The sequence below is a fragment of the Hyperolius riggenbachi genome, chromosome 4 (assembly GCF_040937935.1).
Source record: "Hyperolius riggenbachi isolate aHypRig1 chromosome 4, aHypRig1.pri, whole genome shotgun sequence".
Classification (NCBI taxonomy): Eukaryota; Metazoa; Chordata; class Amphibia; order Anura; family Hyperoliidae; genus Hyperolius; species Hyperolius riggenbachi.
The window spans coordinates 480,835,010-480,861,146 of record NC_090649.1 but is presented as its reverse complement, the minus strand read 5'-3'; the positions used below and the strand labels follow the sequence as shown (position 1 = coordinate 480,861,146).

The 26,137-nt window shown below is 45.5% G+C and overlaps 2 protein-coding genes across 3 annotated transcripts in view; one reads left to right on the top strand and one right to left on the bottom strand.

The window, feature by feature from the left end:
* Nucleotides 1–1,228: 1,228 nt before the first annotated feature.
* Nucleotides 1,229–26,054, top strand: MRPS10 (mitochondrial ribosomal protein S10). Of its 2 annotated transcripts, none has more exons than XM_068232978.1 (7): nt 1,229–1,322; nt 4,145–4,209; nt 13,236–13,311; nt 17,646–17,782; nt 18,660–18,768; nt 22,391–22,480; nt 25,906–26,054. In XM_068232978.1, exons 1-7 carry the CDS (start codon nt 1,269–1,271, stop codon nt 25,987–25,989), a joined length of 615 nt encoding a protein of 204 aa, XP_068089079.1. In that variant the 5' UTR covers nt 1,229–1,268; the 3' UTR covers nt 25,990–26,054. The 2 variants fall into 2 exon arrangements, with proteins under 2 accessions (XP_068089079.1, XP_068089080.1); XM_068232979.1 differs by lacking the exon at nt 1,229–1,322 and adding an exon at nt 1,364–1,399.
* Nucleotides 17,608–26,137, bottom strand: part of LOC137504490 (splicing factor 3B subunit 4-like) — a 54,603-nt gene continuing 46,073 nt past the window's right edge. The window contains exon 7 of the mRNA XM_068232974.1: nt 17,608–17,811. The gene's annotated coding sequence lies outside the window, so the exon portion shown is untranslated. The remainder of the gene's footprint in view (nt 17,812–26,137) is intronic.

Sequence of the window (26,137 nt, the reverse complement as noted above, 5' to 3'; positions counted from 1 at the left end):
CGGATTTCTCCGCCCCTTTTTCCATCCTTTCACCCCCAGGGACGGAGAAATCCGTACTCTGCGCACTCCCGCCGCTGTCCGCGCTCCCGCTTGTAAACACGCCGCCCGCAGCTAGTAAACACGCCGCCGCCCGCTCGCCCAGAGATCAACGAACGGGAAAATCCATTCCCGTTCGTTGATCTCAGCCCCGCAATGATCTGCTGCCGCTCGGCTGAGCAGCGCGATCATTGTGAAAACTAAGTCCCAGCCTCTTTCTACTTCCTGCAAGCGTCCGGAAGGACGCTTTCAGGTCGCCTGAAACAAATTTGTAATGTTGCCATCTTGTGGCCAAATAGTAAAACTACACCCTAACCATTTTTTACACACAAACTTGTTTTACACAAAAAATTAACTCCTTACCTCCCACACTCCCCAATTTTTTTTTTTTGTAATTAAAAAAAAAAAATTTACAATTTAAAAAAAATACATAAATAGTTACCTTAGGGACTGAACTTTTTAAATATTTATGTCAAGAGGGTATAACACTGTTACTTTATAAACTATGGGCTTGTAATTAGGGATGGACGCAAAACTGAAAAAAATGCACCTTTATTTCCAACTAAAATATTGGCGGCAAACATTGTGATAGGGACATAATTTAAACGGTTTTATAACCGGGATAAATAGGCATATACATTTAATGGGTTTTAATTACAGTAGCATGCATTATTTAAAAACTATAAAGGCCGAAAACTGAAAAATAATAAATTTTTTCCCACATTTTTTCCTATTTTCCCATTAAAACACATTTAGAATAAAATTATTCTTGGCATAATGTCCCACCTAAAGAAAGCCTAATTGGTGGCGGAAAAAAACAAGATATAGTTCATTTCATTGCGATAAGTAATGATAAAATTATAGACGAATGAATGGAAGGAGCGCTGAAAGGTGAAAATTGCTCTGGTGGTCAGGGGGTAAAACCCCTCAGTTGGGAAGTGGTTAATTGAGCACATTATTTGTTATTGATGTTGTGTTATTCCCCGAGTTGCATTGAAATATAAATCGTTTCATTGAATAACAACTGCCCTCACACACCAATGGGAGCAAAATATGAAAAGCGCCTCTTGTAGCACGAAACACAATTCTGCCCAAAACAAATATGGCCACCTAACATTTCCGCCCTTCTGACATTACACCGGTGCTCTGCTATTGGACGCCCTTGTAGCAGCTGTCATGCGCCTCTGGTGACGTCACGACAGGCGCCGGAAGTGCAGCAGAGAAGGGGAAACATGAGCGCCTGCAGAGGATTTGCCCTTCTCGTCCGCGCGGCGCCCCGCTGCCAGGTAACCGCGCGTCACGTGATTCCCGGCGCTGCTTCTCGCGCCTGGTGGGGGGAGGAATGCGTCTGTCGCTGCTGCCTGTGCGCATCACACCGCCCAATAGGCAGCGCTGTAACCCAGAACACCTCATTGCACAGCGGCCAGAATGTGCCTAGAATAGTAGATGCTGATCATCTGACCACTTGTTTAAGGGGTTCTGTGGAGGGGCTAAAATCATAGCTCCCAACTGTCCCTCTTTGGGAGCCCTGTCCCTCTTTCTTCCTTATCTGTCCCTCTTTCAGGACTTTGTCCCTCTTTCTATGTAAATATATATATTTCTCTACTAAAAAAAAATGTGTTTGACTCTAAACTTTATTCCCATCCTTTAAATTGAGATATTACTAATTTTAAAATGTTAATATGAAGGAAATGAACCAGGATAGAACGGACCAGTGTGGTTTGAATTATAAAACATTTTTCTCATGAAATCTTTATGGTATGCATGACTAGGGTTGTGGTGGAGGCGTGATCAGGCATGTGGCAGGGGCGTGCGTGGCTTAGGTGGCCCTCTTTCTCATCTCAAAAAGTTGGGAGGTATAATAAACAAAAAACAAAACTTCAATCGGCCCCCTGTAGCTGTCATGTCCTGCTCCGATCCTCTGTTCCTCGCTGCCGGTCCCGGTCAATTATTTGTCTAACAAGACAAATAGTGCGCGCTCCTGTCATCGGCCGCTTACTGCGTGGGCGCAGTACGAAGCTTTCTTGTTCCGTGCCTGCGCAGTAAGCTACTGATGATGCGCATGGGAGCAAGCACGGCCACGCAGGCACAGTCTAGGTCAGCTGGAGATGTGTGATTGTGTGTGCTGATTCTTTGGATACGTCCATAATAAAGGACTTCGTTTAGGACAACGTGCGGGCCTTCCTCTTCTTCTGCAGGCACAGTCTAGTTAGAGGTGTAATTAGACCGGGACCAGCGGTGGGGAACGGAGGATCGTAAGAGGCCGGTGCGGGACATGACAGCTGCAGGGGGCCGGTAGAAGCCCCAGGTAAATGTCGGTTTTTGGGGTTTTTTTAACCAGTCCACAGAACCCCTTTAGAGGACACCCGAAGCAAAAATAAGCATATTAAATAAATTATTGTATCTATCTTCCTTCACCTAAAAATGACTTTTTAAGATATTCCAGTTTTATTTTATGTTTACCTACTTCCGGGTTTCGGGTGGTTTTGCTGATCTGTGCTGCAGGGGCTCTTCAGCCCGCAGCACAGATCAGATAGCAGCCAGGCCGATCAGACTTTCTCCCCCCCCCCCTTTTTTCCCCACTAGGGGGATGTTCTGCTGGGGGGGTTTGATTGCCGCCGGCTGTTTGCGCTTGCGGGGGGCTCTTCAAAGCCCCCCTCCGCAGCTCTTTCTGGCCTCCTTCCGCTTCCCTCCCTCTCCCTCCCCCCGGAAATCCGTCCTGTGCCGCCTCAGATAGGCTTCAGCCTATCAGATGCCGGCCAATCAGAGGCCGGGGATCGCCGATCTCCTCTACGGCGCTGCTGCGCAGCAGCGCCGTATGTATGTAAACAGCGGGGAAGGTCTTCCCCGCGTGTTTACATTTACCCTGCGAGCCGCAATCGGAGGCTCGCAGGGTGTTCACGGAGACACCCTCCGTGAACTGACATGAAACGGCCGCTCATACGAGCAGCCGTTTCCATGGAAACCACTTCAGGATTCAGGGGCGTACTTATGCGTACGCAGAATCCTGAAGTGGTTAAATCTACTTTTTAAGTTTTAACTTTTATTGTTTTTGCTCAATGACGCATTCATTGAAGTATGCCAGAGCTAAAATCTATGAACTATTGATACTTTTAATTTCAATTTCATCGCCCTTCTTTGTTGCCTAGCACTGTTATTAGCAGGGCTGTGGAGTTGGTATAAAAATCATCCGACTCCAACTCCTCAGTTTATGAAACCTCCGACTCCAGGTACCCAAAATAGCTTCGACTCCGACTCCTTAGTCTACGGTAATTTTTACAAAGGCTATGGATTTGGTTCAAAAATCATCCAAATCCTCAGTTTATTAAAACTACCGACTCAAAATGACTTCGATACGCACGCAGTTCATCCTGCTGTGTAAAAGGGGAGTTAAAGGCAGCTGAGCACCGGTAACTGAAAATATATAAGATTAACCTTCCCATAAGTAGGTTTGGAGCCAAATGTGCCGTTGGGGGATTGTCACTACTTCCCTATGGGGTGCTGCTCCTCTGTTCCACCATCCATATGGGATCCAACCATGTTCCCAGGAGAGACCTGAATTGTGCTGCATTTTGAAGTTCCCGGTGAACCGCGGCAATGCATGCTGGGACATTGTACTCACATTGACGGACTACATTTCCCAGCATGCTTTGTGTACTTTGACGGTGGAGAGCTATGTCACAAAGCCAGATGTAAAATGTATTGTAGTAGTGGAGGGATTCTCTTATCTGTGGGGATGCTGGCTTTAACATACACAGCAGTTAGGAGTTTTCACTTCCATCTCAAGAACAATACCAGTTGCCTGGCTGTCATTCTGATCTTTTTGGCTGCAGTAGTGTCTGAATCACACACCTGAAATAAGCATGCAGCTAATCCTGTCAGATCTGACAATAGTGTCAGAAACACCTGATCTGCTGCATGCTTGTTCAGGGGCTATGGTTAAATGTATTACAGCCAGGCAACTGGTATTACTGAAAAGGAAATACATATGGGAGACTCCATATCCCTCTCACTTCAGTTGTCCTTTAAAAAAATATAGCGTTTCCACCTTGTATCTACAATTTCAGCCTTTTTGCAGTGCATTTTGTCACCTAATCATGTGTTGCAGGTGCTCAGGAGAAGACTACTGCCTACTTGTGCCTGCGCTGTTACACAGACATACCGACATCTTGGGTATGTATTGTCATATTGGAGGAGCGCTATCCTATTAATATTTAGAACTGCCTGTCAACAGTTCATGGAAAAGAGGCCTAACATTGGTTGTAAGTTCTACTGCAAATTCACATGTGAAATGCATGCAAATTTGACAAGCATGAACCCTGCCTTAAAGGGGTTATTTCGCGAATGAGGAAAAAAATAAAAAGTGGTTTATGCATAAACTATTAAACAGCCTTCTAAAATAGTGTAAAAAGTTTTTTTAAAAAAAATGAATGGTTTCATCAATACAACATGTAATGTAAATAGTGACGGATGACGGCTGGGAGACTAATCCATTTGTTAGGGGTATTTTTTTTTTTTACTTTCTTTTCACAAACATAACTCCTGCCTAAGTAGTTTTCAGTGGTATAACCCACTTCTAGCAGGAATCGCTGTTATAGCCCTAACTGCTGAGCTGCTGAATGTGTTTACATTGTTGCTAGGCAACCAGAGGCCTGCAGAGACTCGTTTGTGAAAGAGTCATAAGCTGCTGGGAGAATGAATCAGTCCCATCTACACCATATGATTCTTTGTCAGATTTGATTCTATTTGCGGCGTAGGATCTACTTTACTTGGTCCACAAAGGGTTAACATGCCATTTAAAGGGAACCAGAGATGAACGATTTACACAAAATAAACATATCAGTTGATAGCTTGTAAAGAATAAATGCTCTACCCGATAATTTCGCCACTCTGGTGTGCCTTTTTGAGTGCTTTTTATCCATTATTGCTCCAGGAAATATCCAATATGGCCGCCGGCTCATATTCCTTCTGCTTCCAGGTTATGAGGTGTTCTGGATGTGCTGTCTAGGCTATATGAGACTATAGACAAGCAGGGCTGCTGTAGGCTTTCATCTGTGTGCTTTCAACTTCATATTCTGGTATGCTGTGTGGCTGCCTGTAGGAAGTGTCTCTCATAGTAATGAAACTGCATACAGTAGATAATAATGACAGGCTGCACAGACAGAGCACACAGATCACACAGCCACACTTGTCTGTTAGACAGAGATTTTTCCTGCAGCAGCAGCCCCTCCCATGTCATCAGAGCTCTCAGTATGTAAAGCAGGAAATCTGAGCCAGGAGGGGGCAGGCTTGGGCTTGAAAAGAATCCACAGAAGAGTGACTCAGCTATAATGATTCCAGGTCAAACTTCGACTGAATAGTCTGTGGATTCTTATCACAGTTGATAACAGATAGATTAGACTGAGAAGAATAAAACTAAAAGCAGGGTAGGTGTTTACTGTCATGTTCCCACTGATAAATGTAATAAAATACATGAGGGTGCTTCGTCTCTGGTTCTCTTTAAGCCCTGGTACACACATATATGTAAGATTGGCCAGTTTTACTACTTGCATGTAGTATGAGAGATTACCTACACAATCCGTCTATAGTAAATCTCCTGGCCCTCATGCTACGTGGAGGTGGCAAAATTAAAATTGGACGTGTGTATGCACCTTCAGTAAAGATCTTTAGTTGTGTAGAAGATGCCAGAGATTAAATCAAGTGAAAGAAAGTTTAAACTAGGTTTGCTTTTAAAGGGACTCCGTGGAGTGTCTGAATTTAAAAGAATACACTTACCTGGGGCTTCTCTCAGTTCACCGAAGGCGGCGAGGTCCCGCAGCGTCCTCCTGACTCGTCTCTTTTAGCCTCCGCCAGCCCCCGTTACCGGCGACACCCAGGCCTGATGTCGGCCGGGTCTTCCTGGTTAATGATGCAATGTGTCATCATGCGGTGTGATGACGCGAAGCGGCTGCCGGTATGATGACGCATTGCGTCACTAACCAGGAAGAGCCGGCCGACATCAGGCCTGGGGGTCGCCGGTAATGGGGGCTGGCGGAGGCTAAAGGGGACGAGTCAGGAGGAGGCTGCGGGACCTCGCCGCCTTCGGTGAGCTGGAAGAAGCCCCAGGTAAGTGTATTCTTTTAAATTTGGGCACTCCTCAGAGTCCCTTTAAAGGGGAACTGAAGTAAGAGGTATACGGAGGCTGCCATATTTATTTCCTTTTAATCAATACCAGTTGCCTGGCAGCCCTGCTGGTCTATTTTTCTGCAGTTAGTATCTGTATAACACAAGAAGCAAGCATGCAGCTAGTCTTGTCAGATCTGACATTAATGTCACAAACACCTGATCTGCTGCATGCTTGTTCAGGGGCCATGGCTAATAGTATTAGAGGCAGAGGATCAGCAGGAGGGCCTGGCAACTAGCATTGCTAAGATGGAAATAAATATGGCAGCCTCCATATACCTCTCACTTCAGTTGTCCTTTAAGAATCGAAGAATCATTTAAGTAGCACTTTTCAAAAGAACGTTAACAATGGCATCTTCATTAGAGATTAACTTGAAATTCAGCTTTCTAAGTACTCAGAAGAAAATCATCTTTCTAAAGGCGCGTACACAAGCCTGATTCTGCTCGGCAGATCGGTCAAAACCAGCCTTATCAGCCTGCCGACAGACTGTACACCAGCGGTCTCAAACTCGCGGCCCGCGGGCCATTTGCGGCCCTCGATACAATATTTTGTGGCCCTCGCCGGCAAAAGCTTCCTTATAGTTCGCTTCAGTGCTCCCAAGTAATTCGCCGCTTCCCCGCCGCTAAACGAGGGTTGCGGAGCCCCCAAATCGCCCGGGGGGGCAATCCGCCGGCATTTCCTGGAAGGGGAAGAGCTTTAAGCTTCAGCTCTGCCCCTCCTGACGTCAATCGCTGCCTCTCCCCGCCCCTCTCTATGAAGGAAGAGTGAGAGGGGCGGGCAGAGGCGGCGGTGCGCCGCGATTGTGAAATTCCTTATGCGGCCCAGCCTCATCCTAACTTTGCCTCCTGCTGCCCCCAGGTAAATTGAATTTGAGACCCCTGGTTTACACACAAGCAAACGATCGGCAGAACGGCGGTATGAGAGACCCCTCGGGCGGGTCTGATGACCCGTCGTTTGCAGGAATCAGGTGTGTGTACGCGCCTTAAGGTTCATACACACCTACCAACTATCTACCAAACTTGTCTGTTAAGCCACATACAACTTTTGTTGTAAATAAGTTGAAACAACTAAAAAAAAAGTATTTTGCTATTGTTCAAACCGCTGATAAGAAGTCAATCCAATTGTTGGATTGACTTATCAGCTTTTTGAACAATAGCAAAAAAATTTTTTAGTTGTTTCAACTTGTTTCACAACAAAAGCTGTCTGACAATTGTGCTGCATAAAAGACCGCTGCAGAACGTGTGAATGTGGCTTAAAGAGAACCTGAACTGTAAATAAAAAGTCAAAATAACCATACACAGGTCATACTTACCTCCTGTGCAGTCTATTATTCAATCTCTTTCTCCTCTCCTGCTTGTCCACTGTGATCAATGGAATTCTCCGTCCTCCATTTTAAAAATGGCCATTACCCCCAACAGCTTCCTGGTCAGCACACAGTTAAACTGTAATATCACCCACTTGAGCCATAGGGAAACATGGACGTTACCTTGCACATTCAGTTGTTACTGACAGCTGCTGGGATATATAACTGACCGCAACTGGTATATTTCAGTTCTGAAAAAATATTGTCACTGTAGGAAGAAAATGGGGAGCTTCTGAGAGGAACTGACTGTGAGGTTAGTATGTGATATTCATTTGCAGCTACATCATGCGTTTATTTTCAATAATTTTCCTTGCTTTAGGTTCCCTTTAACAGAAAAGTTTGGCAGATAGTTGGACGGATAATTGGTAGGTGTTTATGAACATTAAAGGACTTACGAGGCCAAATATAAAAAAAAAAGACAAGTACCTTAAACACTTTTAAATGCACGGAGGACGCCGTCCGCGTCCTCCGTGCAGTTCCGCCGGGTCCCCGCAGTCTGATCGCCCCCCGTGCCGCTCACGACCCCACAGACGGGGTCGGGCTCCCCTTCCTCTCATAAGATGGCCGCCGGAGCTGGCCGCGGCTGTGCAGTCCGCATACACGTTAGTGCGGCTGCGCAGCTCTAGGGCCTCCCCCCTCGATCCACGCTACTGTGCGTGGATCGGGCGCAGCCGCACTAACGTGTATGCGGACTGCGCAGCCGCGGCCAGCTCCGGCGGCCATCTTATAAGAGGAAGGGGAGCCCAACCCCGTCTGTGGGGTCGGGAGCGGCACGGGGGGCGATCAGACTGCGGGGACCCGGCGGAACTGCACAGAGGACTCGGGCGGCGTCCTCCGTGCATTTAACCACTTAACGACCGCCCCCAGCCGATGGGCGGCGGCAAAGACCGGGCCCAAACGACCGCAATACGCCCATCGGCGGGGGCGGCTGCGGGAGTGGCTGTGCGGCGATCGCGTCATTCGTGACGCGATCAGCCGCCGGGGACTGGCTCCGCCCACCGTTCGTTGTAACCCGCCGGCCGTTCGGAAGCGCCGGCGGGTTACTAGCACCCGGATCGCCGCATGTAACAAGTATAATAGGCTTTGTAATGTATACAAAGCCTATTATACTGGCTGCCTCCTGCCCTGGTGGTCCCAGTGTCCGAGGGACCACCAGGGCAGGCTGCAGCCACCCTAGTCTGCACCCAAGCACACTGATTTCCCCCTCCCCTGCCCCCTGATCGCCCACAGCACCCCTCAGACCCCCCCCTGCCCACCCCCCAGACCACTGTTTGCACCCAGTCACCCCCCTAATCACCCATCAATCACTCCCTGTCACTATCTGTCAACGCTATTTTATTTTTAAGTCCCTAATCTGCCCCCTACTCCCTCCTGATCACCCCCCCACCCCTCAGATTCTCCCCAGACCCCCCCCCCCCCCCGTGTACTGTATGCATCTATCCCCCCTGATCACCTGTCAATCACCTGTCAATCACCCGTCAATCACCCGTCAATCACCCCCTGTCACTGCCACCCATCAATCAGCCCCTAACCTGCCCCTTGCGGGCAATCTGATCACCCACCCACACCAATAGATCGCCCGCAGATCCGACATCAGATCACCTCCCAAATCCATTGTTTACATCTCTTATCTCCTCTAAACACCCACTAATTACCCATCAATCACCCCCTATCACCACCTGTCACTGTTACCCATCAGATTAGACCCTAATCTGCCCCTTGCGGGCACCCAATCACCCGCCCACACGCTCAGATTGCCCTCAGACCCCCCCTTATCAATTCGCCCGTGCAATATTTACATCTGTTATTCCCTGTAATAACCCACTGATCACCTGTCAATCACCCATCAATCACCCCCTGTCACTGCCACCCATCAATCACCCCCTGTCACTGCCACCCATCAAACAGCCCCTAACCTGCCCCTTGCGGGCAATCTGATCACCCACCCACACCAAGAGATCGCCCGCAGATCCGACATCAGATCACCTCCCAAATCCATTGTTTACATCTCTTATCTCCTCTAAACACCCACTAATTACCCATCAATCACCCCCTATCACCACCTGTCACTGTTACCCATCAGATCAGACCCTAATCTGCCCCTTGCGGGCACCCAATCACCCGCCCACACGCTCAGATTGCCCTCAGACCCCCCCTTATCAATTCGCCCGTGCAATATTTACATCTGTTATTCCCTGTAATAACCCACTGATCACCTGTCAATCACCCATCAATCACCCCCTGTCACTGCCACCCATCAATCACCCCCTGTCACTGCCACCCATCAAACAGCCTCTAACCTGCCCCTTGCGGGCAATCTGATCACCCACCCACACCAATAGATCGCCCGCAGATCTTCTCTCCTCTAAACACCCACTAATTACCCATCAATCACCCCCTATCACCACCTGTCACTGTTACCCATCAGATTAGACCCTAATCTGCCCCTTGCGGGCACCCAATCACCCGCCCACACCTCAGAACGCCCTCAGACCCCAGCCCTGATCACCTCGCCAGTGCATTGCTTGCATCTATTTCCCCCCTCTAATCACACCTTGAGACACCCATCAATCACCTCCTGTCACCCCCTAGCACACCTACCCATCAGATCAGGCCCTAATTTGCCCCGTGTGGGCTCCTGATCACTCGGCCAAACCCTCAGATCCCCCTCAGACCCCCTTCCGATCACGTCCCCAGTGCATTTATTGCATCTATTTTCCCCTCTAACCGCCCCCTGAGACACCCATCAATCACCTCCTGTCACCCCCTAGCACTCCTATCCATCAGATCAGGCCCAATACATCCTGTCATCTAAGAGGCCACCCTGCTTATGACCGCTTCCACAAAATTTGCCCCCTCATAGACCACCTGTCATCAAAATTTGCAGATGCTTATACCCCTGAACAGTCATTTTGAGAAATTTGGTTTCCAGACTACTCACAGTTTTGGGCCTGTAAAATGCCAGGGCAGTATAGGAACCCCACAAGTGACCCCATTTTAGAAAGAAGACACCCCAAGGTATTCTGTTAGGTGTATGATGAGTTCATAGAATATTTTATTTTTTGTCAAAAGTTAGAGGAAATTGGATTTTTATTGTTTTTTTCACAAAGTGTCATTTTTCACTAACTTGTGACAAAAAATAAAATCTTCTATGAACTCACCATACCCCTAACGGAATACCTTGGGGTGTCTTCTTTCTAAAATGGGGTCACTTGTGGGGTTCCTATACTGCCCTGGCATTTTAGGGGCCCTAAACCGTGAGGAGTAGTCTAGAATCCAAATGCCTCAAAATGACCTGTGAATAGGACGTTAGGCCCCTTAGCGCACCTAGGTTGCAAAAAAGTGTCACACATGTGGTATTGCCGTACTCAGAAGAAGTAGTATAATGTGTTTTGCGGTGTATTTTTATACATACCCATGCTGGGTGGGAGAAATCTCTCTGTAAATGGACAATTGTGTGTAAAAAAAATCAAATAATTGTCATTTACAGAGATATTTCTCCCACCCAGCATCTGTATGTGTAAAAATACACCCCAAAACACATTATACTACTTCTCCTGAGTACGGCGGTACCACATGTGTGGCACTTTTTTGCACCCTAAGTGCGCTAAGGGGCCCAAAGTCCAATGAGTACCTTTAGGATTTCACAGGTCATTTTGCGACATTTGGTTTCAAGACTACTCCTCACGGTTTAGGGCCCCTAAAATGCCAGGGCAGTATAGGAACCCCACAAATGACCCCATTTTAGAAAGAAGACACCCCAAGGTATTCCGTTAGGAGTATGGTGAGTTCATAGAAGATTTTATTTTTTGTCACAAGTTAGCGGAAAATGACACTTTGTGAAAAAAAACAATTAACATCAATTTCCGCTAACTTGTGACAAAAAAAAAAAATCTTCTATGAACTCACCATACTCCTAATGGAATACCTTGGGGTGTCTTCTTTCTAAAATGGGGTAATTTGTGGGGTTCCTATACTGTCCTGGCATTTTAGGGGCCCTAAACCGTGAGGAGTAGTCTTGAAACGAAATTTCTCAAAATGACCTGTGAAATCCTAAAGGTACTCATTGGACTTTGGGCCCCTTAGCGCAGTTAGGGTGCAAAAAAGTGCCACACATGTGGTATCGCCGTACTCAGGAGAAGTAGTATAATGTGTTTTGGGGTGTATTTTTCCACATACCCATGCTGAGTGGGAGAAATATCTCTATAAATAGACAATTGTGTGTAAAAAAAATAAAAAAATTGTCATTTACGGAGATATTTCTCTCACCCAGCATGGGTATGTGTAAAAATACACCCCAAAACACATTATACTACTTTTCCTGAGTACGGCAATACCACATGTATGGCACTTTTTTGCAGCCTAACTGCGCTAAGGGGCCCAAAGTCCAATGAGCATCTTTAGGCTTTACAGGGGTGCTTACAATTAGGCACCCCCCAAAATGCCAGGACAGTGAACACACCCCACAAATGACCCCATTTTGGAAAGTAGACACTTCAAGGTATTCAGAGAGGAGCATAGTGAGTCCGTGGCAGATTTCATTTTTTTTTTGTCGCAAGTTAGAAGAAATGGAAACTTTTTTTTTTTGTTGTTGTTGTCACAAAGTGTCATTTTCCGCTAACTTGTGACAAAAAATAAAATCTTCTATGAACTCACCATGCCTCTCACTGAATACTTTGGGATGTCTTCTTTCCAAAATGGGGTCATTTGGGGGGTATTTGTACTATCCTGGAATTTTAGCACCTCATGAAACCTGACAGGTGCGCAGAAAAGTCAGAGATGCTTGAAAATGGGAAAATTCACTTTTGGCACCATAGTTTGTAAACGCTATAACTTTTACCCAATCCAATAAATATACACTGAATGGTTTTTTTTTTTATCAAAGACATGTAGCAGAATAACTTTCGCGCTCAAATGTATAGGAAATTTTACTTTATTTGAAAAATGTCAGCACAGAAAGTTAAAAAAGTCATTTTTTTGACAAAATTCATGTCTTTTTTGATGAATATAATAAAAAGTAAAACTCGCAGCAGCAATCAAATAGCATCAAAAGAAAGCTGTATTAGTGACAAGAAAAGGAGGTAAAATTCATTTAGGTGGTAGGTTGTATGACCGAGCATTAAACCGTGAAAGCTGCAGTGGTCTGAATGGAGAAAAAGGCTCTGGTCCTTAAGGGGCGAAAAGACTGTGGTCCTGAAGTGGTTAAAACTGATTAAGGTACTTATCTTTTTTTTTGATATTTGGCCTCGTAAGTCCTTTAAGAAAATCTCCACTAATGTAAAACTGAGCAAAAGAAACCCAGTGGCTGCTGGTTTATTACAACTCACTTCAGCTGAGGAATATTGTGCCATAGGTAGGTCTTTTTTTTTTAAATGGTAAGGGGATTTTTTTCAATAGGAAGAATTTTTGTTCCTTTTTAATGCTAATTGGTCCAAGCCTTGTAAGGATTTTTGGGGGAGGGTGCAGGCTGGTGTCATAATTACTTTCTGGTTGAACTTGACAGACGTGTCTTTTTTTTTTTTTTTTTTTTTTTCATCCAACCAAACTATGGAAAATCCGGGTCATAACCGTAGGGTGTTTATTACAGACTGTCAAAGTAGAAACTAGATGGAGACTTGAATTTTATATTGAAAGGAGTTATTTTTCCAGCTGACATCTCTCTTTTCTTTGCAGGAATGTGAGCGATGCTGTAACTACACAAGCTGCTGCCCCACAGATCACTGACTTACAGTCCAGAGTACAGAAGCTGGTAGGTTATGGATGCCTCATCACCCCCATACTCTACTTCTAGTCAAAGTCTAAAGTTGTCATTAGTTATAAATTGCTCCATTGCAAGGCGTGGATTGGTGGATTAGATGGACTAACCAGTGTGTTAAAACGCAGAGGTCATGAAAGTGGTTCTTCTACTGGACAAGCTGGTGGCAAAGCTGCACACACCAGGAACGCCCTCTGCTGTCACAAACAGAACCCTCCTAAAAGCAGTCCCTGAACTTGGGTGATGTGGTAGAGAGGTGTGACCTAATGCCCATAGGCTAGACTGGTCTTTTCCTCCTTCCAAGCTTTGGATATGTACGGAGTAGACTGGGTCAGTAATCAGAGCGCTTTTTGGTACCCGCCAGGGCTCTAGAGTGCCCCAAGTGTTAAGGTGCCTATGAGAGCCGGTTCACGCCACATTGGGGTCCTGAGGCAAAAGTAACCCGGAAGGCCCCGCTGAACCCCCCCCCCCCCTCCCCCCCAGCAAATTCACACCCTAGAGGCCCCCAAGCCATCTGACAAACACCCCCAACTTTAAAGTGGACCAAAACTTCCTCTCTGCTCTAAGAAAACACTACAATAAATCTATAGTGTTTCTACTTCCTGCTTTCACTGAAACAGACAGATTTGTAACATCCTGTACTCTCAAATTAGCCTCTCTGCCATGGCAGTCTGCTGACACATCTGAGGGATCAAATTACAACTTGTGATTAGACAGATGAAGGGGGATTAGACAGGCTAGACTCTCTAAATACATACAGGATGCAGTTCTCCTCAGGTCCACTTTAATGTGCTCCCCGGGGCCGCTGCACCATGTTTAGCAGCAACTCACCTATCCCGTCATGCTGCTACATCAGTTTGTGTTCTCTTCTCCATCCTCACTGGGACGCCCCCTTCTCCATTACCTGGTACTGTTCTATGTAATGACCTGACAGATTATGGAGAGGAGGCAGCCGGGGGAATGAAGATAGGGAGCCCGGATAGAGCAGCATGCTGGGATAGGCGAGTTGCTACACTGCAAAAACAGTGCAGGGGCCCCTGGCTGCCCGTACACCGCAGGCCGATTCCCAATCACAATGCAGGGGCCCCTGGCTGCCCGTGCACCGCAGGCCGATTCCCAATCACAGTGCAGGGGCCCCTGGCTGCCCGTGCACCGCAGGCCGATTCCCAATCACAATGCAGGGGCCCCTGGCTGCCCGGGCACCGCAGGCCGATTCCCAATCACAATGCAGGGACCCCTGGCTGCCCGGGCACCGCAGGCCGATTCCCAATCACAATGCAGGGGCCCCTGGCTGCCCGTGCACTGCAGGCTGATTCCCAATCACAGTGCAGGGGCCCCTGGCTGCCCGTGCACCGCAGGCCGATTCCCAATCACAGTGCAGGGGCCCCTGGCTGCCCGGGCACCGCAGGCCGATTCCCAATCACAATGCAGGGACCCCTGGCTGCCCGGGCACCGCAGGCCGATTCCCAATCACAATGCAGGGGCCCCTGGCTGCCCGGGCACCGCAGGCCAATTCCCAATCACAATGCAGGGACCCCTGGCTGCCCATGCACTGCAGGCTGATTCCCAATCACAATGCAGGGGCCCCTGGCTGCCCGGGCACCGCAGGCCGATTCCCAATCACAATGCAGGGACCCCTGGCTGCCCGGGCACCGCAGGCCGATTCCCAATCACAATGCAGGGACCCCTGGCTGCCCGGGCACCGCAGGCCGATTCCCAATCACAATGCAGGGGCCCCTGGCTGCCCGGGCACCGCAGGCCAATTCCCAATCACAATGCAGGGACCCCTGGCTGCCCATGCACTGCAGGCTGATTCCCAATCACAATGCAGGGACCCCTGGCTGCCCGTGCACCGCAGGCCGATTCCCAATCGATTTCAGCACAAAATATCTTGGGAATTGGCTGCATCTGCCGCCTCGGTTGCCCCAAATGTTCATTTGTCACTAAATACAATGGCATTTCCAGCTATGGGTTCAGTTATGCAGCCGGGGGGTTGGAGAGGGCTGCTATATTCAAGTACTGGCTGGATTTTAGACTGGGCAGTAAAAAAAAAAAAAGCTCTGCAGGACATCCAAGTCCATTAGTGTAATCCTATACTAGTGATCTGAAAACTTGGCTCTCCAGCTGTTAAGCAACTACAAGTCCCACAATGCATTTGCCTTTATAAATCATGACCGTGGCTGTAAGACTCCTGCAATGCATTGTGGGACTTGTAGTTCCTTAACAGCTGGAGAGCCAAGTTTTTTTAGGCAGGTTTCCCGGACTGAGGATCAGAAAAATAATGAGCTTAACCCCCTTGGCGGTACGCAGTTTCTGAGGCTGCTCCGGTCCCCCCATGCCCGCCGATCGCCGCCGGCTATACATACCTCGCCACGATCCCACGAAAAGCGCAGTTTCCTGATCAGCTTCTGGCGTTGCTATCGGAGATGGCGTCATGACGTCATCTGCAATCCCGATCGCCGTCATTGCGAAGCCTGGAGTCGATTGGGCGGCTGCGCCGGCGTGGGAACGCTGGGGGGGGTTACGAGTACCGGAAGGTATTGCGGGCGATCGCAGGGGACTGGAGCAACTTTGTGCATAGCGAACCGCTAAATAGCTAAAGCGTATGCCACCATTTAAAAAAAAAAAAAAAAAAGTCCTGGGGCCATGTGATCCCCCGCGGCGGCTACCCCGTGAGTAGTACGGGGTTACCGCCAAGGAGGTTAAAGCAGACCTGAATTCTTGCACAGGAAAACTCTGAAACATCCACCCTGTGTGTGTTTATAGAGAACAACCTGTCTAATTCTCCCTGCAAGTAATGAGCCGGTGTAATTTGAGCTGTCTGCCGAGTTCTGAGCTAATATGTAAACACAGGAGGTTAACCCTTTCTGTGCTCTCAGCAAACCAGGAAGCAACTACACTGCTGCATCTCTGAGGAGCTCTATAAGCTCTAACAAGGAAATGTTTTTACGTAAAGCTTATTATGCTGTGGCTTATGTTTTAGAGCAGAGAGGAAGTTCTGAGTTCAGGTTCGCTTTAACAGCAACTAGAGGGGCTGATTGGCTAAGATGAAATTCCCTCTGTTAACCTCTTCACCTCAAAGGGTTTTTCTGCTCAAAAAACCAGAGCAGTTTTCACCCGTCAGCGCTCCTTCCATTCACCTATAACTTTATTACTACTTATTACAGCGAAACAATCTATATCTTGTTTTTTTTGCCACTGTATAGGCTTTCTTTGGGGGGTACTTTTTGCTAAAAATTATTTTCTTCTAACTCAGTTTTAATAAGAAGAATAAGAAATAAATTGAAAAAAAAACATTATTTCTCAGTTTTCAGCCATTATATTTTCAAAATGAAACCTGCTACCGTAATTAAAACCCACACATTTTATTTTCCCGTTTGTATCGTTTATTGCAACGTTTAAACTTTTTCCCTTGTACAATGTATGGCGCCAATATTTCATTTGGAAATAAAGGGGCATTTTTTAAGTTTTGCGTCTATCCCCAATTACAGGCCCATAATTTATAAAGTAATTGTAGTATACAGTTTTTGTATACATATTAAAAAAGTTCAGTCCCTAAGGTAACTATTTATGTTATATTTTTTTTTTTTTTTTATTATTATTTTTTTATTAAAAAAAAAAATGGTAACTTTAGGGGAGTGTGGGAGGTCAGGGGTTAATAATAATAATAATAATAATAAAAAAGGTAACTAGGGATAATAAACTGAAAAAAAAGGGGGGGATGTAATATTACAATTTGGCCACAAGATGTCCTCAGTAGTGACTTCAGCTCCGTACTGTTTATACGGAAACGGAAGCACTACGCATACGGAATGAATGAATGGCCGAGCCGTCTGTATAGACGGCTGCAGCCATTCACACGGGGAATTAGATCAATGAATGGGATTTGTTTTCCCATTCATTGATCTAGCGGCGGTACCGAGCGCGGGGGGGGCGAGCGGGGGCGTGGCTGGAGGGACGTAGTACCTACGTCCCTGCACAGAGTTATGGCAGTTTGCAGGGACGTAGTTACTCGTCACGGGGGAGGGGAAATGGTTAAATTAGCAGAGATTTGCATATTAGGAGAGTTTCTTGCTCATTTAACAAAACACAAATGGAAATTTGCGTATGGCTAATCCGATTTGGGAACTGCTTTTGGATTAAGTGGCAGCTGATTGATCGGATCCGGATTCTGACTCGGGTTTTTGTTTTTTGCAAATTCCAGCTCCTGTCTATCCAGACTTTGCATATCGGACACGTTTGTTGCTCATCTCTCGATACTCATGAAAGAAGACAGGCGGACACAAAAGACTTGTTTCACAATCGTTTATTTGTCTTTCTACATACAGATCAGCAGCACTGATGAACCAGACGTCCTATATAAGAGGATAGAGGTGTTAGCAAAGGGACATGACAAGAGTGTGCTGGACAGCTATGAATACTTCGCAATCCTGGCAGCTAAAGAGCTTGGAATCTGTGTGGAGGTGTAAGTACTCGGTAGGGGTGCGTAGAGGCCTGTGGGAAATAGCACAGGAAGAGCCAAATGGTTAGGTCTCTGTTTCTAATCCTGACAGGTCTTTGTATGATGTTTTTGCACCAAAATATGTGCTAGGGCTTATTTTCAGGGGATGTCTTATATTTCTATGAACACAGCAAGTTCCTGTGCTGTGTCCTCCTGCCTTCCCCACCTCTTCCTCTGCTGGATCCAGCTCTTGTGTGCCCGTGTCCCCCTTGTATCTTTAGTGTCCTGTGTCTCGTGTCTTCCGCTGTCCCCGTGTCCTCTGTCCCCCTGCATCCTCTTACCCTTAGCTCTAGGCCATGCTGTCCCTGCATCCTCTTCTTTCCCCCAGCTCCATTCCACAGTGTCCCTTAGCTTCAGCCTATGGGGACTACTCGCTGAGTTGCAGCGAGTGCAGTGATTGGCCCAATGACAGAGCTATGGTCCTGCCCACGAGACCATCGGCTCCAGTAATAACACAAGTTGCCATACATTTTCCCCTTACTACAGTTAAAGCTTACTTTCAGGGTAGAGCTTTATTCCTGCCGGAGCTTACTTTTGGGAGATTTTTTAATTTCAGGGAAATGGTATACTGAGAGGAGGGGGGGTCTGGCTACCTATAGTAGGATAGTAATCAGGTTAGGCCTCCTTGACTGTGAATTCACCCTTGCACTGTGCCTGTCACTTGGTAACGGCGATTAAAAAGTAATTCTCCCACCCCCATGGAGTCAATGATCCCCAGTGTGTGACAATTCTGTTGCTAATGGCCTGCTGTTAGCTGGCATTATGAAGAGTTCCATGTACTTATGCTGGGATATGTACGGTAATATGCATTTTGTTTGACTAGATATCTTCTCCTTTCCAGACATGAACCAAAGAAGAAGTTTGAGCGATTTACTCTTTTAAAATCGGTACACATCTACAAAAAACACAGAGTGCAGTATGAGATGAGGACGTATTACAGATGTCTAGAGGTGAGAAAACACTCTGTATCTGAGATGTCTGCAGAAATGAAAGGGGTTTCCTGTTTCATCAGCCCAACATTAAAAGGAACGCGAGGTGTGAGACCTATGGAAGCTGCCATATTGGTTTCCTTTTTATAATACCAGTTGCCTGGTAGTGCTGCTGATCTTTCTGGTCAGTAGGGTTCTGAGTCACACACCTGTAACAAGCATGCAGCTAATCTTGTCAGATTAATGTCAGAAACACCCGATCTGCTGCATGCTTGTTCAGGGGCTATGGCTTAAAGTATTAGAGGCAGAGGATCAGCAGGACAACCAGGCAATGTTCATTATTTAACAGGGAACAAGCATGTCAGCCTCCATATTCCTCTGATCTCGTGTTCCCTTTAAGACCACTGAAGGGTGCAGTGAATGGTTGGTGGCATTTGTCAAGGAATGAGATATATTGGGCAGTAAATGAACGATGTGTTGGAAGAAGGGGAAATGGGCAATCTGTTGGATCGGAGTGACTTTGACACAAAGCAAATGGTGAGGACTAGACAGCTTGGTCACAGAATTTGCAAAATGACAGGCCTTGTGGGGTTGCCTTCCTGGTATGCAGTGATGACTACTTACCTAAAGTGTACAAGAACAAACAGAGGCAGCAACAGGATAAAAAGGAATGAAGTCTTATATATATATGTATAGAGGAGGTAGTGGTGGACTTGTCTCCTCCAAGCAGATGACAGAGACGCTTAGTGATATACTGATCTGCAGCTGTTATATGATCTTATTTTTACTGTCTGATGAAGCAGGGTCACTCCTGTGAAACGCATTGCAAGTGTGTAAATAAAGTTTTCTGTGGCTTCAAATCAACAGTTCTGTGTGTCTGCTTGGAGGAGGTACGTCCACCACTACCTCCTCTATACGTATATATTCATCCTTTGCCAGTACTTACTACACTATGTTGGCTCTCGGTGTCCTCGTTTTGTACTCGCCTAATGTGGTCCAGGGAACAACTGATGACCGGGACATAGGCGCCCAAGACTTGCTAATGTTGAAAAGTGAAGCTTAGCCAATCTGATCCAGTCACCAGAAGAGCTATTTTACCCAAGATTGCTGAGAAATGTAATGATGGCCATAAAAGAAAGGTGTGACCGCACAACCATAGACCATGCTGGCTCTTGTCCACCACTTAAAGAGACTCTGTAACAAAATGTTCAGCCTTATTTCTTCTATCCTGTACATTCCTATACCTGTTCTAATGTGCTCTGGCTTACTGCAGCCTTTCCTGGTTGCACAGTGGCTGTATTATCTCTGTTATATAATCTAGTCTTCTTTGCTCTGTCGGGCTCAGGCACTCAGGCTGGAATGTGCTGGTCTGCTTGTGATAGGAAGCTATACACACCCTTTCCAGGCACCCTGCAAGCTCTGTATGACTCACACACTGAGTTACTCTCAGCCTATCACACTCTGGTTAGCAGCCATGTCTGTTTGTTTGTAAACACTGCCTAAAACTGGCAATTACAAGCCAGGATTGCAGCAGGGAGTGACAGGAAAGGCACAGAGGGGCCCAGGAGAACATAATGAATAGAATGTTATGCTTTTTATTGTAAGAATCTTAACCACTTCACCACTGAGGGGTTTTACCCCTTGAACACCAGAGCAATTTTCACCTTTCAGCGCTCCTTCCATTCATTCGTCTATAACTTTATTATTACTTATCGCAATGAAATGAACTATATCTTGTTTTTTTCGCCACCAATTAGGCTTTCTTTAGGTGGGACATTATGCCAAGAATTATTTTTTTCTAAATGTGTTTTAATGGGAAAATAGGAAAAATGTGGGGAAAAAAATAATTATTTTTCAGTTTTCGGCCATTATAGTTTTTAAATAATGCATGCTACTGTAATTAAAACCCATGAAACGTATTTGCCCTTTTGTCCCGGTTATAAAACCATTTAAATTATGTCCCTATCACAATGTTTGGCGCCAATATTTTATTTGGAAATAAAGGTGCATTTTTTTCAGTTTTGCGTCCATCCCTAATTACAAGCCCATAGTTTATAAAGTAACAGTGTTATACCCTCTTGACATAAATATTTAAAAAGTTCAGTCCCTAAGGTAACTATTTATGTATTTTTTTTAATTGTAAATTTTTTAATTTTTTTTTAATTACAAAAAAAAAAAAAATGGGGAGTGTGGGAGGTAATGAGTTAATTTTATGTGTAAAAGTCATTTATTTGTATGTGAAAAATGTGTAGGGTGTAGTTTACTATTTGGCCACAAGATGGCCACAGTAACTTTTTGTTTTAATGCGACCTCCAAGCTTCCTTCCGGAAGCTTGGAGGAAGAATAAGGAGGCTGGACACGTGAGTTTTTTTCTCACAATGATCGCGCTGCCCATAGGAGAGCAGCTGATCATTGCGGGGCTTAGATCAACGAACGGGAATGGATTTTCCCGTTCATTGATCTCTGGGCGAGCGGGCGGCGGCGGTTTTACTAGCGGCGGGCGGCGTGTTTACGAGCGGGAGCGCGGGCAGCGTCGGGAACGCGGAAAGTACGTGTTTCTCCGTCCCTGGTTTTTAAAGGATGGAAAAAGGGGCGGAGAAATACGTACGCGCGGGGGTAAAGTGGTTAAGAGTACAGATTCTCTTTTAAATAGGAATGGATCTGTAACAAATATAACATACCCACCTACTTACCTCAGGAGGGTGAAGCCTCTGGATCCTAATAAGACTATCCCCATCCTCCTAAGGCTATGTTCCAGCGCTGGCAGCCCCCAGAATCACAGCTGACAAGGATGTTGGCTGTGGCACCAGCAATATTTACCTGCTGCGATTCTGCGTAGTAGCGGCTTTCTGATCAGGCTTAGGCCCCGTTTACACTTGCGTTTTGCCATGCAAACGGACCGGATCCTGATCGGATCAGGACCTGATCCGGATCTGAACCGTACGGATCCAATCCGGATCCGGTCCGTTTGCATCAGGCTGCCATCCGGATCCGTGGGCAAAAAATAGCGAAATTTTAAGAAAAAAATGTTGGGGTCAGCAGAAGGTGCACCTGTAGAATCAGGTTCCTCCGCTGTAGGCCTCACCTCCACCTCCGACATTCTGCCAAAACAGCTCCGGTACGTCTGTCACTGCTGCTCCACTCCAGACATGCTTGGCCCATGTGTCCCCATCCGAAATGGCCGCTTGGATACGCATAGGAAGTGGGGTAGAACGTCAGGTTTTTGTAGGCAGTGTGTTCTGTGCTTTCCGTTCCCCATTGGTTTCTGTGTTCCGGATGGTGCTGTCAGGCTCAGGTCCGGCTCCGGTCCGGGTGCGTGGGCCGGAGATCCGGACCCAAAAAATAGCGCATGTTGGAAAAGAGTCCGGATCCGCTCCGGTACGTACGGAACGGACGCGTGTGAACGTCCGCATAGACTTTACATTGCTATGCGGAACGTGCGTTCCGTGTGTACAGTATGCGGTCCGGATCAGATCCGGAAAATCCGGATAGCGAACGCTAATGTGAACCGGGCCTTCAGTTGGAAATGAAGTACCTAAAACTCTCCTTAAGTGGAGGCTGATGACATGCCTGATGGCATGCCTGATGATACAAGTTCCCCTTTAACTGACATACATTCATTTTTTCCTCTTCTGTATTTCAGCTAAAGCACTTGACTGGGAGCACCGCTAACGTCTACCTGGAATACTTACAGCGGAATACTCCAGAAGGCGTGGCCTTAGAGATTACAAAAGTGAGTACCAGGCTTCTGAAGGACCAGGGCTACATATGCTATACTAATGGATGACTAGATTGTAAATCCTGCTGATTCAGACACTACTGCAGCCAAAGAGATCAGCAGGACAGCCAGGCAACTGGTAGTATTTAAAAGGAAATACGTCAGCCTCCATATCCCTTTCAGTACAGGGGTTTTGGGCTGGGCGTCTGCGGCTTGCAGTGCTGCGCTTGTTACGCTGTCGCCAGTGTGGAGACTACGAGTGATCCAGCAAACCTGGACTGAATTAGTTGAGTAAGTGCTGAGGACTTGCTATGTCTGCTGGGTAATATCAAACCACAGTCAGGGTTGCTGAGAAGTTTCAGGTGATGTGTGTGATTCCAATGCTTGGCCTTCATAGACCGATAAGACTGGCCACTCTTTTAGACCCAGTTCTTATAGAGTAGTAGAAATTTTATAGAACCCTCACTTAGGGACCTTTTCCACTGGCTGCACTCCGATTTAATTATCGGAGTGGTCGCATTTTGCCGATCGCAAGGGCACCTCGATTAACATCTTAACCAATAGCATCTTAGCCAATAACTTTATCACTACTTATCACAATGAAATGAAATGTTTTTTTCTGCCACCAATCGGGCTTTCTTTGGGTGGTGCGTGTTGCTAAGAACTAATTTATTTTCAAATGCATTTTAACAGGAATATTAAGAAAAAATTGAAGAAAATTATTTATCAGTTTTCGGCCATTATAGCTTTAAAATAATACATGCTACCATAATTAAAACCCACGTATTTTATTTGCCCATTTGTCCTGGTTATTACACCATTTAAATTCTGTCCCTATCACAATGTATGGCGCCAATATTTTAATTGGAAATAAAGGTGCATTTTTTGCAGTTATGCGTCCATCACTATTTACAAGCTTATAATTTAAATATATTAGCAATATAACCTATTGACATGCATATTAAAAAAAAAGTTCAGATCCTTAGGTAATTATTTATGCTTTATTTTTTTTATTGTAATTTTTTGTTAATGAAACATTTTATTGGAGTATTTTTGGGTGTGTGAGAGGTAAACCGTTAATTTAAAATGTACATATTTTTTTTATTTTTTGGCTTCCTGTAAGCGTACTTACAGGAAGTGAAGAGGGGGATGTATCACAGAACGATTGTGGCTTCTTTATAGAAGCCAGGGATTGTTCTAACGGGACTTAGATCAATGAATGGGAACTTGCAGCCAATCAGATTTGTTTAATTTAAGTGGAAAATTGCAACTTATTGATGACGAGGACACCAAAGCTCATAAACTTAGTCATTGAGTGACTGTATGTCAAGGTTAGAAATAGTGGGCAGAGCCAAAAACAACTAACTTTTTACATGGGAAAATATAAACTGCAGTCATTCTTACACGGTTAATGGCAGGGTTCTCAAACTTGAGTTATTCACTGGGTGACTGGGATTGATATTCAGAAATGTGGGTGGAGCCTACAACAGCCAATCAAAATTCATCAATTGATTTTCAAGGGGAATATTTACATTGCTACCGTTCTTACACTGTTAGTGGCAGAGGCCTCAAACGTAAAACAGCCATTGGGTGACTGAGGTCCAAATTCACTAAAGGGGGTGGAGCCATAAACAGCCAATCAGATTTGTTAGATTGATTTAAGCCATTCTGTAATTGGCAGGGTTCTCAAACTTGACACAGTAGGTCACTGGATGACTAGGATTAATACTCAGGAAAGTGTGTGGAGCCTACAGCAGCCAATCAAAACTCACCTTTTGATTTTCAAGGGGAATATTTACATTGCTGCCCTTCTTACACTCTTACTGGCAGAGGCCTCAAATCTGGTACAGCCAGTCACTGGGAGACTGGGATTTAAATTCTGAAAAGGGGGCAGACTACATGCAGCCAATCAGATTTTTTTTTAATTTCAATGGGAAATTTCAACTTATTGATGCCAAGGACCCCAAAGCTCATAAACTTGGTCAGTGAGTGACTGTATGTCAAGATTAGAAATAGTGGGCGGAGCCAAAAACAACTAACTTTTTACATGGGAAAATATAAACTGCAGCCATTCTTACTCAGTTAATGGCAGGGTTCTCAAACTTGACACAGTTGGTCACTGGGTGACTGGGATTAATATTCAAAAAAGTGGGTGGAGCCTACAACAGCCAATCAAAATTCACCTATTGATTTTCAAGGGGAATATTGAAACTGCTGCCATTCTTACACTGTTAATGGCAGAGGCCTCAAACCTGCTATAGTCGGTCATTAAGTGACTGGGGTTCAAATTCACTAAAGGGACAGAGCCACAAACAGCCAATCCGATTTCTTTGCTGGATAAAATGCTTCCATTCACACTATTTTGATGCCAGGAACCCGAAAGCTCAAAACTTGGTCATTGTGTGTCAAGATTACAAAAAGTGGGTGGAGTCAAAAACAGATTTCCCTGGGAAAATGTAAACTGCAGCCCTTCTTATCTGTTAATGGCAGGGTTCTCAAACTTAGCACAGTTGGTTACTAGGTGACTGGGATTAATATTCAGAAAAGTGGGTTGAGCCTAAAACAGCTAATCAAAATTCACCTGTTGTTTTTCAAGGGGCATATTGAAATTGCTGCCATTCTTGCACTGTTAATGGTACAAGCCTCAAACCTGGTAGTTGGTCACTGGGTTCAAATTCAGAAAAGGGGGCGGAGCCACAGCCAATCAGATTTGTTTTATTTCACTGGGAAAATACAATTTATTGATGTCAAGGACCCCAAAGCTCACAAAATTGGTCACTGAGTGACTGTGTGTTCAGGTTACAAAAAAGTGGGCAGAGCCAAAAACAAATTTTACTGGGAAAATATAACCTGCAGCCATTCTTACACCGTTTATGGCAGGGCTCTCAAACTTTGCCTAGATGATCACTGGGTGACTGATTAATATTCAGGGAAGTGGGTGGAGCCTATAATAGCCAATCAAAATTCATTTGTTGATTTACAAGGGGAATATTGCTGCCATTTTTACACTATTAATAACAGATATCTCAAACCTGCTACAGTTGGTTATTGGGTGACTGGGGTTCAAATGCTGGAGAGGGGTGGAGCCACAAACAGACAGATTTGTTTAATTTCTATGGGAATATACAAGGGGCCCGACGAGATTTTTTTTTTTTATTATTATTATTTATCCATTCAACAATAAGGTTCATGTCACGGACACCTGCATTAGCATGCGATTACTTCACTATTTTACTTGTGCTGTAGCAGCCCCCCGTGTATTCAAATATGACCCCGGTAAATGCTACAATTTTTTTTTTACTGCCTAAAAAAAATCTATACAAATCCAGTGCAAGTTTGTTGGGTGACTTGTAGTATCACAGATACTTCAGCAGATCAGGCTTTTGTATTTATTATGGTGGTGTTATGTATGTGTGTTTTTTTTTTTTTCTTCCCCGCAGACTAAGATTGAGAAATTACCAGAGCATGTGAAAGCTCCAGTCTGGGACACGCTGGAAGCCGAGGAGGAGAAAGTGCAGCCCTGATCGCTCTATTTATACTCTTATTATTATAATAATAATAATAATAATAAAAAAAAATTTTTTATTTACATTTCTTGCATAGTGTTTTTTTTTCATTATTTTCTAAGGGCCCGTTCACACTTAAAATCGCAGAACGTTTTGCGGTAGTGTT